Below are 17,847 nucleotides of genomic sequence, written 5' to 3'. Positions count from 1 at the left end.
GTACAATTTATAATTTTTCCAAAGCCAATTAACCTGCAAATCTGTACGTCGTTGGAGTGTGGGAGGAAACCAGAGCACCCGAAGGCAACCCACAGTCACAGGAAGAATGTACAAACTTCATACAGACATGCCTGTGAGGATCGAACCCAGGTCTGTAAGGCAGCAACTCTACCGCTCTACTCCCTGTACCTATAACTGCCCCCTTTCTGTACCTATAACCCTGCTTCCCTGCACCTATCTCCCCCCTCCCTGCACCTATATCCCCCCTCCCTGCACCTATATCCCCCCTCCCTGCACCTATATCCCCCCCTCCCCGCACCTATATCCCCCCCTCCCCGCACCTATATCCCCCCTCCCTGCACCTATATCCCCCCTCCCTGCACCTATATCCCCCCCTCCCCGCACCTATATCCCCCCTCCCTGCACCTATATCCCCCCCTCCCCGCACCTATATCCCCCCTCCCTGCACCTCTACCTCCCTGCACCTATATCCCCCCTCCCTGCACCTATATCCCCCCTCCCCGCACCTATAGCCCCCCCTCCCTGCACCTATATCCCCCCTCCCTGCACCTATACTCCCCTTCCCTACACCTTTCCACCAAACCCCATGAGTCCAGCATCTACAGTTCTTTGTGTTCCGTGGTCTTATGATTACCTGCGCAAAAAGACACAAAATGCTAAAGTACCTCAGTGGGTCAGGCAGTATCTCTGGAGAACATGGAGAGGTTACATTTCAGGTCGGGACCGTTCGTCAGACTTGTGCCTACTTTTAATTGCCTGACCTTCCAGAAGGTCGCAAGTACCTTATCCATATTCAACAGAAGTGCTCAATCAGATATGTAATTTTTTTTTTTTTTAAAGCATACTTTTAAATATAATTTAGACACAAGGAACTGCAGATGGGGGAAACTCAAGCAAAATACAAAGTGCTGGAGGAACATAGCATCTGTGGAGGGAATTGACAGATGTTTCGGGTCGGGACCCTTCCTCAGACTGATGGAGTAGGGGGCGAAATCTAGAAACGAGAGGCGGGGCAAGACAAAGCCTGCCTCTCCAGAGATCTCCAGAGATGCTGCTTTGACCTGTTGAGTTATTCCTGCACTTTGTGACTATAAGTGATAGGTGGATACAGGTGAGGGGGGGGGGGGTGATTGACAAATGGATGGAGTAAGTGACAAAGGCTGGAGGATAAAAGGATACAAAAGGGCATCAGATAAGGTGAGAGGGGGTGGAATGTAAGGTCGGAGGGAAGGATATGGGTGGATGGGGGGTGGGGGAGGAGAGTAGTGGGATAACATGTGAAATGGGTAATAGATGGGGTGGGAAGGGGGGCACAGTGACAGAGAGAGGGGGTAACTGAGGCATTACTTAAAACTGGAGAATCCAATGTATTTACTGTTGGGTATATAAATATAACAGTTTGACTTGCCAGAGGAACTTAAGGAAACAGTTTTCAGAGAAATAAAATGTGTGGAATTAACATGACTTGGTTTACTCTAGCCATTTTAAGGTAAAGGAATATTTGGTCACTGTAGGATAATACACAAACATTTACACAAGATCAGTGACTTGTTAAAGTGTAATACATTTTATGATGAGAATGCTCCATTTACCTACCTTCAGTGTACTTCATTACAACAGCTAATTTTCAACACATGAAACACCTTCCCCTGCGATGTTGGGAGACTCAGCGCTGACTGTACGAAGCTTCAAGTGAGAGGGACAAGTGGAATGGAACAAAGCTGCTGGGATGCAGCTTCTCAGCTGAAGCCCCTGCTCGCAGCGAATGCCGAGCAAGAGGCAGCTCTCACAGGCAAGTGCGCAAGACTGACGTCTGTGATTTGAGAGTGGGTGGTTCAGGTGGCTGCTTAAGGCTGCATCATCGTTGTCAATTAAAACAACCCCAAGCACCAGCACATTAAGCCACGCTTCCCCTCTTTGATAATACAAATGAAAAATAAAATGACTTGGGATACAAATGCATGATTCATCTAACATCCTCCCATGGCACATGAGTCATCCAGAATTCTACTTCACTTTACTTGTCAATGGCGTTTAGGTCAGATCAATGCTGGCATGTAACCATGCCACTTGAACCACTAGGTTTCAGGTTCTTTAGGTTACAGTTCATTTACAAGCGTATAAAATCATGAGAGGAATAGATCAGGAAGACACAGAGTTTCTTGCCCAGAGTAGGGGAACCAAGAACCAGAGGGCATAGGTTTAAGGTGAAGGGGGAAAGATTTAATAGGAATCTGAGAAGTATCTTTTTCACGCAAAGGGTGGTGGGTGTATGGAACGTGTTGCCAGAGGAGGTCGTTGAGACAGGTACTATCTATTAAGGTACTGTCTAATAAACATTTTGACAGGTACATGGATCGGACAGGTTTAGAGGGATATGGGCCAAATGCAGGCAGACAGGAAGTGTAGATGGGAAGTGTTGGTTGGTGTGAACAAGTTGGCCGAAGGGCCTGTTTCCACACTGTATAACTCTACAGATCCCCAGAACTACGCCTCAGTAATGATTAATCCAGAAACAAGCTAAACCAAGTGCAGATAACCAACAAAAACCAATCAGTTTAACTTGATTTCATTGTGGAATTAGTCATCTGTTTATGGCTTTAGACATATCACTCAGGGACAGTAAACAGTGTACCGATTCCAAAATTCAGTTCTACTAAAGTCAAGGGAACTGAATCTTTGAAGTAGAGTACAAGATAACGAGAGACACAGGGAACTGCAGATGCTGGTTTACAAAAATACCCCACACCCCCCACACACCAACCCACACCCAGTGTGTGTATGCTTGTGTTAATATGCAAAGATCGCTGGTCGGTGCGGACTGGGTGGGCCGGGCCTGTTTCTGCACTGTATCTCTAAACCAAACCAAACTAAAAGATGTTATTTAACGCAAGACTAATGCTTCTTATTCCATTCAATAAAATCCAAGCAGAACACCAATATCTGAAGCCTCTTCCTGTTTAGTGCTTCATATTGAAGGTCATACCAACAATTATATTAACATGAGGCCTTTGAAGCAATTGTCATTCAGACCCACAATTCTCTTTTCACAAAAATCGTCATTTGCTTTTATTTCTGAACTCATAGTAAACTGTGGCTGTAAGCAATGCAACTAAAGTTGCTTTCTAAATTCAATAATGGGAGTAGAAAGAAACAACACTCTCAGTAAATGCATTTTAATTTTTTTTTCAACAGCTGACTGCAAACAGGTTCTCGAAAAGTATTTGTGAGAGGACGGCACAGTGGCGCAGTTGGTAGAGTTGCTGCTTTACAGCGCGGGAGACGGAGATGAAGACGAAGAGAGGCGGAGAGGGACGGAGACAAAAAGACGGACAGACAGAGAGGCAATGACAGTGGCAGTGGCAGAGAGTCAGAGAGACAGATTTAATCTTTCATTTTAGTGACCTTTCATCATTATTCAATCATAACTCAACCTCCTTATCTGCTGAATATTTCCAGTTAAACACAAAGTGTGGGTGGAACTCAGCTGGTCAGTAGTGGAGCCAGTTTCCGTGCTGTATGACTCTGTGACAGCAGCAGGAATCACAGAGGGGGAGCAGTGAGAGAGGGTCTCACAGAACTCCCTATGGAGAGAGGAGAACTTCTTCAAAGTGGGTGTACCTTGAGGAGAATTCACAGTGGAGCTGCAAGATTGGGACACAAAGAACTCACAGGAAAGCCAGCTAATGGTAAACACCAAGAGTAAGGTTTAGAAGTAACAACTAGCTCTCCACTCCTCCAGTTTCCCCCCCCCCCCCCCCCCCAACCCCAGCAGTCAGTCTGAAGAAAGGTCACGACCTGAAAGGTCACCTATCCACATTCTCCAGAGTACTTGGTTCGCTGAGTTACTCCAGCACATTGTGTGTTTCCTTGAAAAACCAACATCTGCAGATCCTTGTTTTGTAAGCTTTACTAGTAATAGGAAGGAACGAGGCGGAATGCCCATAAAAGGCACATTGATTCAATACCATTTGCTGATGACTTACCATTACATAAAACGCTTTTCTCCTGTGTTATGGGCTACACTGTTAGTTTCTATAGCGACCGTGACGTACATAAGTCTGCACAGACACCTACTCTTCACTGCTGCACAATTATACTGGCTTGGAGAAGACTGCGTCAGACAGCTTCACTGCATTTATATGTGAAGTGAGAAACCAGTCTGCAAAATGTGACACCCCAACTCAATACATAGAACGTAGAATATGTATATTCACGGGAACAGACTCTTCAGCCCACAATTAGTTTAGCTTAGTTTAGAGATACAGCATGGAAACAAGCCCTTCAGCCCAACCTAGTCTGTACCGACCAGCCATCACCCCTTTCACACTAGTTCTATCCGACACACAGAGGACAATTTACAGAAGTCCACTAACCCGCACGTCTTTGGGATCTAGGAGGAAACCGGAGCATCCAGAGAAACATAGAAACGTAGAAAATAGGTGCACGAGTAGGCCATTCGGCCCTTCGAGCCAGCACCGCCATTCAATATGATCACGGCTGATCATCTAAAATCCTGCTTTCTCCCCATATCCCTTGATTCCATTAGCCCTAAGAGCTATATCTAACTCGCTCTTAAAAACATCCAGTGAATTGGCCTCGACTGCCTTTTGTGGCAGAGAATTCCACAGATTTACAACTCTCTGGGTGAAAAGGTTTTTCCTCATCTCAGTCCTAAATGGCCTACCCCTTATTCTTAAACTGTGACCCCCTAGTTCTGGACTCCCCCAAAATTGGGAACTTTTTTCAACAATCTCTTAAGATTGTCCAATCTCTTAAGAATTTTATTTGTTTCTTTAAGATCCCCTCTCATCCTTTTAAATTCCTGTGAATAGAAGCCCAGTCGACCATTCTTTCATCATATGTCAGTCCCGCCATCCCGGGAATTAACCTGTTGAACCCATGCTGCACTCCCTTAATAGCAAGAATGCTCCTCCTCAAATCAGGAGACCAAAACTGCACACAGTCGAGACACTTCTTCCGACTGGTTAGGGATAAGGGAATCAAGAGATATGGATGATGAGTGATGTTGAGATGGAGAGATAAAGAACAATGATTGAAAGAATGCATAAAAGTAACAATGATAAAGGAAACAGATCATTGTTAGCTGTTAGTTAGGTGAAAATGAAAAGCTAGTGCGACTTGGAAAGGAGGGATAGAGAGAGATGGAATGCCAGGGCTACCTGAAGTTAGAGCCAATGCACAAGAGTCCACATCTTGAACAACGGATAGTGTAGATGAGGTTGGAGGAGGTGCAAGTGAACCTCTGCCTAACCTGAAAGGGCTATAGGGGTCCCTACACAGAGTCGAGGGAGGAGGTATAGGGACAGGTGTTGCATTTTCTGTGGTTGCAGGGGAAGGTACCTGGGGAGGGGGTGGTTTGGGTGGGAAGGGATGAGTTAAACAGGGAGTGTCAGAGGGAACGGTCTCTGCAGAAGGCAGAAAGGGATGGAGATGGGAAGATGTAACTAGTGTTGGAATCCTGTTTGAGGTGGTAAAAATTTGGAGCATTATGTGTTGTATGCGACGGCTGATGGGGTGGAAGGTAAGGACTAATGAAGATGCACAGGTTGGCCATGACACAGAAAGGAGGTAGTTTAGAAGGATATGGGCCAAATGCAGGCAAATGGGACGAGCTTAGATTGGTTAGCATGGACAGGTTGGGCTGAAGGGCCTGTTTCCGTGCTGCATGGCTATGTTTTTGCAATGGATAATAAGGCTTTGGAGAGGGTGCAGAAGAGGTTTGAAAGACTGTTGCCTGGATTAAGTAGTGACTGGTTTGAGAGGGGAGGTGAGAGGGGAGGTGAATACTGAAGTTAAAGTGTTGTATTTGAATGCGCGAAGTAGAAAAAATAAAGTGGATGAGCTTGAGTCTCAGTTAGATATTGGCAAGTATGATGTTGTGGGAATTACAGAGACATGAGCTGAATATTCAGGGGTATACGTCTTATCGAAAAGACAGACAGGTGGGCAGAAGGGGTAAGGAATGATATTCTGTCCCTTGCAAAGGGTGAAATAGAATCAGGAGATGTAGAGTCAGCATGGATAGAACTGCGGAATTGTAAGGGTAAAAAGACCCTAATGGGAGTTATCTACAGGCCCCCAAACAGTAGCCTGGATAGAGAGTGCAAGTTGAATCAAGAGTTAAAATTGGCGTGTCACAAATGTAATGCTGCGGTGGTTATGGGAGATTTCAACATGCAGGTAGACTGGGAAAATCAGGTTGGTACTGGACCCCAAGAAAGGGAGTTTGTGGAGTGCCACCGAGATGGATTCAGAACAGCTTGAACTGGAGCCTACCAGGGAGAAGGCAATTCTTGATTTAGTGTTGTGTAATGAACCGGATTTGATAAGGGAACCCAAGGTAAAAAAAAGCCATTAGGAGGCAGTGATCATAATATGATGTTTTAATCTACAATTTGAGAGGGAGAAGGGAAAAATCGGAAATGTCAGTATTACAGTTGAGCAAAGGGGACTATGGAGGCATGAGGGAGGAACTGGCGAAAGTTGACTGGAAAGAAACGGACCCAGGGAGGACGGTGGAACAACAATGGCAGGTATTTCTGGGAATAATACAGAAGGTGCAGGATCAGTTCATTCCAAAGAGGAAGAAAGATTCTAAGGGGAACAAGAGGCGCCCGTGGCTGACAAGGGAAGTCAAGGACAGTGTAAAAATAAAAGAGAAGTATAACATGGCAAAGATGAGTGGGAAGCCAGAGGATTAAACAGCAACAGGCGATAACTAAAAAGGCAATACGGGGAGAAAAGATGAGGTACGAAGGTAAGCTAGCCAAGAATATAAAGGAGGATAGTAAAAGCTTCCTCAGGTATGTGAAGAGGAAAAAAATAGTTAAGGCAAATGTGGGTCCCTTGAAGACAGAAGCAGGTGAATTTATTATGGGGAACAAGGAAATGGCAGACGAGTTGAACAGCTACTTTGGACCTGTCTTCACGAAGGAAGACACAAACAATCTCCCAGATGTACTAGTGGCCAAAGGTCCGAGGGTGACGGAGGAACTGAAGGAAATTCACATTAGGCAGGAAATGGTGTTGGGTAGACTGATGGGACTGAAGGCTGATAAATCCCCAGGGCCTGATGGTCTGCATCCCAGGGTACTTAAGGAAGTGGCTCTAGAAATCGTGGACGCATTGGTGATCATTTTCAAATGTTCTATAGATTCAGGATCAGTTCCCGTGGGATTGGAGGGTAGCTAATGTTATCCCACTTTTTAAGAAAGGAGGGAGAGAGAAAACAGGAAATTATAGACCAGTTAACCTGACATCAGTGGTGGGGAAGATGCTGGAGTCAATTATAAAATAAGAAATAGCGGAACATTTGGATAGCAGTAACGGGATCGTTCCGAGTCAGCATGGATTTACGAAGGGCAAATCATGCTTGACTAATCTTCTGGAATTTTTTGAGGATGTAACTAGGAAAATGGACAAGGGAGAGCCAGTGGATGTAGTGTACCTGGGCTTTCAGAAAGCCTTTGATAAGGTCCAACATAGGAGATTAGTGGGCAAAATTAGAGCACATGGTATTGTGGGTAGTGTACTGACGTGGATAGAAAATTGGTTGGCAGACAGGAAACAAAGAGTAGGGATTAACGGGTCCCTTTCAGAATGGCAGGCAGTGACTAGCAAGGCTCGGTGCTGGGACCGCAGCTATTTACAATATACATTAATGACTTAGATTAGGGAATTAAAAGTAACATTAGCTAATTTGCAGATGACACAAAGCTGGGTGGCAGTGTGAACTGCGAGAAGGATGCTGTGAGGATGCAGGGAGACTTGAGCAGGTTGTGTGAGTGGGCAAATGCATGGCAGATGCAGTTTAATGTGGATAAATGTGAGGTTATCCACTTTGGTGGTAAGAACAGGAGGGCAGATTATTATCTGAATGGTGTCAAGTTAGGAAAAGGGGAAGTACATTGAGATCTGGGTGTCCTAGTGCATCAGTCACTGAAAGTAAGCATGCAGGTACAGCAGGCAGTGAAGAAAGCTAATGGCATGTTGGCCTTCATAACAAGAGGAGTTGAGTATAGGAGCAAAGAGGTCCTTCTGCAGTTGTACAGGGCCCTAGTGAGACGGCACCTGAGGTATGGCGTGCAGTTTTGGTATCTAAATTTGAGGAAGGACATTCTTGCTATTGAGGGAGTGTAGCGTAGGTTCATTAGGTTAATTCCCAGGATGGCGGGACTGCCGTATGTTGAAAGATTGGAGCGACTGGGCTTGTATACACTGGAATTTAGAAGGATTGAAACATATAAGATTATTAAGGGATTGGTTTGGGGGAGTCCAGAACCAGGGGCCACAGTTTAAGAATAAGGGGTAGGCCATTTAGAACGGAGATGAAGAAAAACTTTTTCACTCACATAGTTGTGAATCTGTGGAATTCTCTGCCTCAGAAGACAGTGGAGGCCAATTCTCTGGATGCTTTCAAGAGAGAGTTAAATAGAACTCTTAAAGATAGTGGTGTCAAGGGATACGTGAAGAAGGCAAGAACGGGGTACTCATTGTGGATGATCAGCCATGATCACAGTGAATGGCGGTGCTGGCTCGAAGGGCCGAATGGCCTACTCCTGCATCTGTTGTCTATTGTCTATTGTATTAGCTACAAGGACAAAATGGGTTTGTTTTCTCTAGAACACCCGAGGCTGAGGGGAGACCTGATAGAAGAATATAAAATTGTAAGAGGCATAGATAAGAAAGACAGTTAGAACCTTTATCCCAGGATGGAAATATCAAAGACTAGAGGGCATAGCTTTACGGTGAGAGGGGCAAAGTTTAAAGGAAATGTGCGGGATGATTTTTTACACAGAGGATGGTGGGTGCCTGGAAGGGGTGGTGATGGAGGCACACATGACAGGAGTATTTAATAGATTTTTAGATAGGCACGTGGATGTACAGGGAATGGAGGGATATGGATCACGTGCAGGCAGATGTAATTAATTTACCTTGGCTTCATGTTCAGCACAGACATTGTGGACCCAAAGAGCCTGTTCCTGTACGCCTACTGTTCTATGTTCAAAATTAACCATTAAGCTGATGTATTCGTTCTCAATTTACCCAAATATATTCTCCACACTGGAATAACACCAGGTGGTGGAGAGAAATGAAGGCAGCTGCGATTAGTTGTCATAGTCATAGTGTCATACAGAGCGGAACAGACCCAACTAGCTCACACCGGCCAGCATGTCCCACCTACACTAGTCCCACCTGCCTGTGCTTGGCACATATCCTTCTAACCCTATCCTATCCATGTACCTGTCCAAATGTTTCTTAAAAATAATGATAGTACCTGCCTCAACGACCTCCACCAGCTGTTCGTTCCATAAACCCACCACCCTTTGTGTAAAAAGATTACCCCTTAGGATCCTATTAAATCATTCCCACATCACCTTAAAATTAATGTTTCTACTGTCTAAGAAATCAGAGTCAAAGGGAGAATATGCAAACTCCATACAAACAGCACTCGGGGTGTAAGATTTGAGAAGTTTTCCCTCATTCTGCAATCAACAAAACCAAAGAGCTGCAGTTTGGACATTTTATACGGGACTGGGGCTGATAGCAGAGAAAGGCTGCGGTCAGTTTTTTAACAAGGGATGTCACAATCAGTGGGTCCCAAGATGGCCGCGGGACCTCGTGACCAGCCACAAAAGCAAAAACCCCACAGCCCAGTCTCTAGGTTTCTGCAAAGCCACGGCCAGAACATTAGATGGATATTGGCCGTGCAGAAACCCGCGAAACCAGGTCGAAGTCCAGACACTGGGGCGCTGACATCAGCATGCTTCACAATGCCCCAAGCCGACCTACACAGTTAATCCCGTTAAGGGTGCACAATAGCCCATAGAAACCTACCTGGCAGGTGATGGGAAACCAGTTAAACCCATCACCTCTTAACGAAAAACAGATTAACAGACCGTCTAGCCATCACCGGTACCCCCGGACATAACGCAGAACAAAGAGAAAACTCGAAACCTATCTTTGAAACAAAGAGATCCCGAGATCTGGCGGGAGATAAGACGGGTCAGGATTAGTATAACTGGCCACGATTTTTGGGTTTTCAAGTCAGAAGAACTCACGCAAGACACACACGGGAACCGAAGCACAGCACGGTAAAAGAAGGAAGAACGGAAGGAAGAAATTCACGGAACAAGCACGGCACTCACGGAAAACATCGGAGGAAGCAGCACGAACAGCCAGTAACCCCAGTAATAGCCCCATGGTGAGCTTGTACCCCGATCCTGCACATCCTGGACAGTTTAGTGTAGAGGGGAGGGTGGTTTAATTAACGTGGGTGTAAGTGAATATGTGTTGGCCAATTTTACGATGTGTCGTACGTTCCCCATCTTACAGTCAAGTATATGTCTTATAGAACAGTGCGTTTATGATTCAGAGTCAAAGTATTCATGTAATTATGCATATGTCTAATAGAACTGTGTCAAAGTATTCATGTAATTGTGCATATGTCTTATAGAACTGTGTCAAAGCATTCATGTACCATAGTCCCAAGTGCTCAATAAAAGCCTTTTCCGTTTAAACCCTGGTCTTCAAATCTGGTCTGGTTGAATTTTCTGCACTATCAACGCTCCTGCATCTAAGTCCAGTGTCTAGAACCGTAGGGGGTGAGTGGGTCGAACCACTCACGGGGAACCAGTGTGCGCGGCCTGGTCGAGGGACCGGAGCAAGGCACAGGGACCTTAGGTCGGGCGAAAGCTCGGCGCAGAAACCCCTTACAGGGGTCAGGATTGAACCTGGGCCACTGGTTCTGTGAGACAGCAGCTCTACCCACTGCACTACTGTGCTTGCCACCCTTGTTTAATTTAGTTTAGTTTCGAGATACAGCGTGGATACAGGCCTTTCAGCCCACTGGGTCCGCACCGACCAGCGATCCCTGCACATTAACACTATCCTATACCCACCAGCGACAATGTTTACATTTACCAAGCCAATTAACCTACAAACCTCTACGTCTTTGGAGTTTGGGAGGAAACCAAAGATCTCGGAGAAAACCCACGCAGGTCACGGGGAGAACGTACAAACTCCATACAGACAGCATTGTAGTCGGGAACGAACCCGGTGCCCGGCGCTGCATTCGTTGTAAGGCAGCAACTCCACCGCTGTGCCACCGTGACCACCCTGTTATAGGATGTAAGAACATATAGGATTGTTCCACGAATACCTGAGCCCGTGGAAACCGGAGACTTGCTGCGTCGCGAGGGACCAGGGGTCTTCATGGCAGTGCTTTGTCCGCTGGCTCCAGGGACCTTGGTGTACGATGTGGACTTCACAACCCGACATTCTGTGGATGCAGAGAAATTCATAAAAGAGATACAATTTCAAAATCACAAAAGAGCTCGTGTGAGAGGCATCGATAGGGTAGACATTCAGAACCTTTATCCCAGGGTGGATACCTCCAACACTAGAGATCACAGCTATAAGGTGAGAGGGACAAAGTTTAAAGGAGATGTGTGGGGCAAATTCTTTTATACAGAGGGTGGTGGTTGCCTGGAATGCACTGCCAGTGTGGTGGTGGAGGCAGATACAATAGTGTTTTTTAAGAGGCTTTTAGATAGACACATGGAAGTGCAGGTAATAGAGAGATCTAGATCATGTACAGGCAGATGAGATCAGTTTAAGTTAGTTTTGTTTAATTTAGTTTATTGTCACGTGTACCAAGGTAGAATGAAAAGCTTTTATTGTGTGCTAACCAGTCAGCGGAAAGACAATATTTGATTGTAATCAAGTCGTCCACAATGTACAGGAGTAGAGGTATAAAAGAATGAATAGTTTGTAAAGTGCGATTGCAGATCCAATTCTGTGGCCAGCACACAGAGAATCGCCTGGCTTGGGCACCATCTTGGATCAACTAGGAATCACGTCCAGCACAAACATTGTGGGCCAAAGGGCCCGTTCCTGTGCTGTACTGTTCCATGTTCAACACTCCAATGCCTCTGGAATGCCTCCAAAGACCCGTGTGTATGTCTGATCTCCAGCACTGCTGGAACGCAGCAATACCCCATCTAAGCCAGTCCCACATGCCCACGTTTGGCCCATGTCCCTCTCAGCCTTTCCCATCCATGAACCTCTCCAAGGGTAAAAAAAAATAAAGTGTCTGGGAAATTGATGGCACTGCAGTCTATAAATCCTCTAGAGCTGATGACATATGCCTAAGTATGATCAGATATATCCCAAGATACTGTGGGAAGCTAGAGAAGAAATTGCAGGAGCTCTGGTTGAGATTTATGAGTCATCATTAGACACGGGCAAGGTGTCGGAAGATTGGAGATGGCCAAAGTTGTGGCTCTATTTAAGAAGGGCTGCTAGGAACAGCCATGGAACCAGAGACCAGTGAGCCAAACTTCTAACATTGGCAAGTTGCTGGAGAGGATTCCGAGGAATAAGATATATGTGCATTTGGATAGACAGAGGCTGATTAGGGACAGTCAGCATGTTTTTGTACATGGGAGATAATTTCTTATTAATCTGATTGAGATTTTTGAAGAAGTAATGAAAATGTTGATGATGATATGTTGTCCACATGAAATTCAGCAAGGCATTTGACAAAGTTCCACATACGATACGATAAAACTTTATTTATCCCAGGAGGGAAATTGATCAAATGGAAGGCTACTTTGGAAAGTAAGATCGCATGGGATCCAGGGCTGGAAAGTCTGGAAAGAGAATTGGCTTCATGAAAAGGTTCATGAATGGGCGTATGGGCCGAATGGCCTAATTCTACAATCACATGATATTATGATCATATGAATCAGAGGGTAATGGTGGATGGCGGTTTTTTGGACTGAAGGCCCGTGACTAATTGTATGCCACGGATCGCTACTGGGCCCATTTTATGGTTTATATCAATGATTTGGATCAGAGTGTTTAAAGATGATTAGCAAGTTTGCAAATGTCACTAATGTGGGTGGTAACAGATAGCAAAGATGATTAATAAGGGTCAATGACAAGAATTTAATCAGCTGGACAAGTGGGCCGAGGAACAGTTAATGGAGTTTAATGGAGATAAGTGCAAGATGTTGTATTTTGGGAAGTCAAACCAGGGCAGGACATACACAGTGAATGGCAGGGCCCGAGAGTAGAGGGATCTAGGAGTGCAGGTACATGGTTCCTTGAAAGTGGCGTCACAGGTAGATGGGGTGATCAAGAAGGCTTTTCACACATTGACCTTCATCAGTCAGAGCATTGAGTGTAAGAAGGGCCTCGACCCGAAACATCACGCATTATTTCTCTCCAGAGATGCTGCCTGTCCAAGTTACTGAGTTACTCCAGCATTTTATGTTTATATATTGTATAGAAGTTGGGAGCTCATGTTGCAGTTGTACCAGACGTTGGTGAGGCCACATTTGGAATATTGTGTTCAGTTTTTGTCACCCTGCTTTTGGAAGGATGTTGTCAAGCAGAGTGCAGAGATTTACAAGGATGTTATCAGGAATCAAGGGCATGAGCTATAGGGAGAGGTTGAGCAGGCTAGGACTTTGTTCCTTAGGGTGCAGGAGGCTGAGGAATGATCAGTTAGTTTTATTTTATTTTATTATTGTGAGTATATATCAAGGTACAGTAAAGAGTTTCTTGTTGTGTGCTATCCAGCCAAAGAAAGGATGATACATGATTACAATTGAGCCATCCACAGTGTGCAGATACAGGATAAAGGGGATGCTGCTTAGAGCATGATAAAGTTCAGTAAAGTCTGATTAAAGATAGTCCGAGGGTCTCCAATGAGGTAGATGGTAGCTCAGGACCACTCTCTGGAATGGCTGATACGATATAACTTTATTTATCTCAGGAGGGAAATTGATAGAATGGTTGCCTGATAAAAGTTGGGAATAGTCTGTCCCTGAATCTGGAGGTGTGCGTTTTCATACTTCTGTACCTCTTGCCTGATGGGAGAGGGGAGAAGAGGGAGTGACCATTAATGTGTGTAAGACTGTTAACGAGTATGACTCGTCCATGATTATGCTGGTGGCCTTGCTGAGGTAGCATGAAGGATAAATGGAGTCAATGGAAGGGAGGTTGCACAATCTGCATAATTGCCCAATCTGGATTCTGAAAGTCTCTGTGCACCCCAAGACTTGAAATTTCTCATGTTATAGGACAATGAATTGCATTAACTTGAAAGATACAGCATAGAAACAGGCTCTTTGGCCTGCCGAGAACAGACTGACCATCAAACACACGTTCACACTCGTTCTGTGTTATCCCACTTTCTCATCCACTCCCTGCATATTAGGGGACAAATTTTCAGAGAGCAAATGAATGTACAAATTCGCACTTCTTTGGGATGTGGGAGAAAACCAGAGCACCTGGAGAAAACCCACGTGTCCACAGGGAGAACTACGCATAGTTATTAAATCTAAAATGTTTAAATTGCTTTTATTATAATACTGTTGATATGCCCTGTATTGTTAATCAGAATAATTTTTGTCAATTAACTCATGAATTAAGAATCTTGGCCTTAAGCACACATATTAACAAAATAGAACAAACAAAATTCTTTCAATCTAGCTGCCTCCATTAGAATGAGTCGTGTTCTCAATGGGTTGGGTTGGGGTAATAACACTGTCAAAATCCTGCATTTGTTCTCGGATGACCTGACAATTTACTCGAACATTTGGTCTATTTTGGAAAGCTTCATAAGTTCATTAGTTATAGGAGTCTACTCCGACATTCAATCATGGCTCAACTATGGTTCCCTCTCAACCCCATTCTCCTGCCTTCTCCCATAACTCCCGACACCCTTACTAATCAAGAATCTGTCAATTTCCACCTCAAAAATATCTAATGACGACCTCCACAGTCATCTGTGGCAATGAATTCCACAGATTCACCACCCTCTGACCAAAGAAATTTCTCCTCATCTCCTTTCTGAAGGTACGACCTTTTATTATGAGGCTATAGACTCTCCCACTCATAGAAACATCCTCTCCATATCCACTCTATCCAGGCCTTTTACAATTAATTACATTTCAATGAGATTGCCCCTCATCCTTTTAAACTCCAGTGAGTACAGGCCCAGTGCCGTCAAACACTCATCATCCATTAACCCAATCATTCCTGGGAACAGTCTCATAAACCTCTTCTGGACCCTCTCCAATGCCTCAGATATGGGATCTCAAAATTGCTCACGATACTCCAAATGCAGTCTGACCAGTGCCTTATACAGCCTCAGCATTCCATCCCTGTTTTTATATTCTAGTTCTCTTGAAGTAAAGAAGGAATTTGCCTTCTTTACCACCGATTCGACTTGCAAATTAACTGTTTAAGAATCATGCACCAACCCTCCCAAGTCGTTTGCACCTCAGATTTCTGAATTCTCTCCCCATTTAGAAAATAGTCTGCCCTCAGTTTGCATGCTGAGGGAAACTCACCATTTTCATCCAGTGAGAAGTCATCTTGTGCATAGCGGAACTTTTCGGGGCCACAGGCAACAAATATGTCATCTTCACCAAAAAAATCCTGAAGGCATATCACCTGCAGAGGAAGAACATGAACATGTCTGAGAAATTCCAGCAGAAATCTTTTGACTTGGTTCTTATTCCTTGGAATGCAGGAGGCTGATCGTATACAGGTGTATAAAATTATCAGGGGAATAGATAAGGTGAATGCACAAGACCATTATTTTTAGTTTAGTTTTGTTCATTATTGTCATGTGTACCAAGGTACAGTGAAAAGCTTTTGTTGTTGCCTGCTATCTAATCAGCAAAAGGACTATAAATAATTACATCAAGCTGTCCACAGTGTGCAGATGCAAGATAATGGGTATAACGTTTAGTGCAAGATAAAGTCCAGTAAAATCCGATTAAAGGTAGTTCGAAGGTCTCCGATGACATAGGAGCAGAATTAGGCCATTTGACCCATCGAGTCTACTCTGCCATTCAATCATGGTCGATCTATCTTTCCCTCTCAACCCCATTCTCCTGCCTTCTCCCCATAAACTTTGACACCCTTACTAATCAAGAGCCTGGCAATATCAGTTTTCAAAATACCCAACGATACAATGAATAGTGAATTTACGCGTGTGCAGTAGCGCTGCTATTTCTGACTTACATAACATCCGATTTACACAAGGGTGCGTGCGATGCGACTGTTACGTAAATCGGGGAGCGATTGTCCTATAACTTTGATCAATGTGTGGCATGGAATCAACCTAGTGCGCAATCTATCAGCATTCCCAGCAGAGTCTCCAGACAGCACCAGTTGGACGCTGGTTTAATTTGAATGAAATTTAATAAAAGTGTCAGTACTGCCTGTTTTATTACTTTCTTTCAAAATATCATCAACAATATACGTGTTTAATAATCTATACATCAGCAGAGGAAACTAGAGATGGCTGTATAAATGTAAAGAAACATCCTTGTGTCCACCTATCACTGGCCAGCTTTGCCCCACCCCACCTCTTCAGAATGTCAGAGGTTGAAAAGAAACCTGATAAAAGTATCTAAAATTATGAGAGACATAGACAATCGGAGCCTGTTTCCCCCAGGGTGGAAATGTCAAACTCTCGAGGCCATAGCTTTAAGGTGAGAGGGGCAAAGTTTAAAGGAGATGTGCCAGGTAAGTTGTTTTTTTACACAGAGGATGATGAGTGCCAGGGGTGGTGGTAGAGGAAGATATGATAGTGGCATTTGAGGCTTTTAGATAAGCACATAGATATGCAAGGAATGGAGGAATATGGATCACGTACAGGCAGAAGAAATTAGTTTAGCGTGTCATCACGTTCGGCACATACATTGAGCCAAAGGGCCTGTTTCTGTGCAGTTCCATGTTCTGTGTTCTGCCAATGAATATAGCACACAGCTTGCACTACTGAACATTTATTTGTTCAGCTCTTCCCATGGATAATGGTCCTTCAATGGATTCTGGGGTGTTGGAAAGCCGCACAGGAAGGCACAGTGGTGAACAGTAATAAGATCGCCAACTTTGCAACAACAACAATTCATAGTGGTGCAGCAGTAGAGCGACTGCCTTCCAGCTCCAGAGACCCGATATGATACGATACAATACGATACGATAGAACTTTATTTATCCCAGGAGGGAAATTGATCTGTCAACAGTCATAGAAACACAAAACACATGAAACATGAAATTAAAGTGACAAGTGGAAAGGATTGGGGATGAGCAAAGATTGGGGAGAGGGAGAGGGAGAGGGAGGAAGGGGGGGGGGGGGGGGGGGGAATCAGTCTACCCCACAACAGAAGGGGGAGGAGTTGTACAGTTTGATGGCCACAGGGAAGAAGGATCTCCTGTGGCGTTCTGTCCTGCATCTTGGTGGAACCAGTCTGTTGCTGAAGGTACTCCTCAGATTGACCAGTGAGCTGTATTGTCCAGGATACTCCACATTTTGAGGAGCATCCTCCCTGCCAAGACCACCTCCCATGAATCCAACTCTGTCCCCCAGGACAGAGCCAGCCTTCCTGATAAGTTTGTTGATCCTATTGGCGTCCGCATCCTTCGTCCTGCTGCCCCAGCACACGGCAGCGAAGAAGATGGCACTGGCAACCAACGATTGGTAGAACATCTGCAGCATCATACTGCAGATGTTGAAGGAGTGGAGCCTTCTCAAAAGCCGGCTGTCCCTTCTTTTTCCAGGGCCTCAGTGTTCCTGGACCAGTCCAGTTTACTGTCCAGGTATACTCCAAGATATTTGTACTCCCTAGTAAACTGCATATCCACACCATTGATGGAGACAGGGGACAGGGGTGTTCCTCTCCTCCTAAAGTCCACCACTAACTCCTTAGTCTTGTCAGTGTTGAGCTGCAGGTGATTCTGCCCACACCACCCAACAGTCATTGACTACACCTCTGT

General features: G+C 44.8%; 1 protein-coding gene across 1 annotated transcript in view; it reads right to left on the bottom strand.

Annotated features, from left to right (window-relative positions):
• LOC144595184 (serine/threonine-protein kinase DCLK1-like) overlaps positions 1 to 17,847 on the bottom strand; it is a 121,908-nt gene that overhangs the window by 43,384 nt on the left and 60,677 nt on the right. The window contains exons 4-5 of the mRNA XM_078402345.1: positions 15,411 to 15,513; positions 11,207 to 11,326 (exon numbers count right to left, since the gene is read on the bottom strand). Of these exons, the coding sequence (XP_078258471.1) occupies positions 11,207 to 11,326; positions 15,411 to 15,513 (223 nt within the window). The remainder of the gene's footprint in view (positions 1 to 11,206; positions 11,327 to 15,410; positions 15,514 to 17,847) is intronic.

This window comes from Rhinoraja longicauda, chromosome 7 (genome assembly GCF_053455715.1).
Source record: "Rhinoraja longicauda isolate Sanriku21f chromosome 7, sRhiLon1.1, whole genome shotgun sequence".
In the NCBI taxonomy this organism is placed as follows: Eukaryota; Metazoa; Chordata; class Chondrichthyes; order Rajiformes; family Arhynchobatidae; genus Rhinoraja; species Rhinoraja longicauda.
The sequence above is the reverse complement of the archived record's forward strand: the minus strand, read 5'-3'. Positions and strand labels throughout refer to the sequence as shown.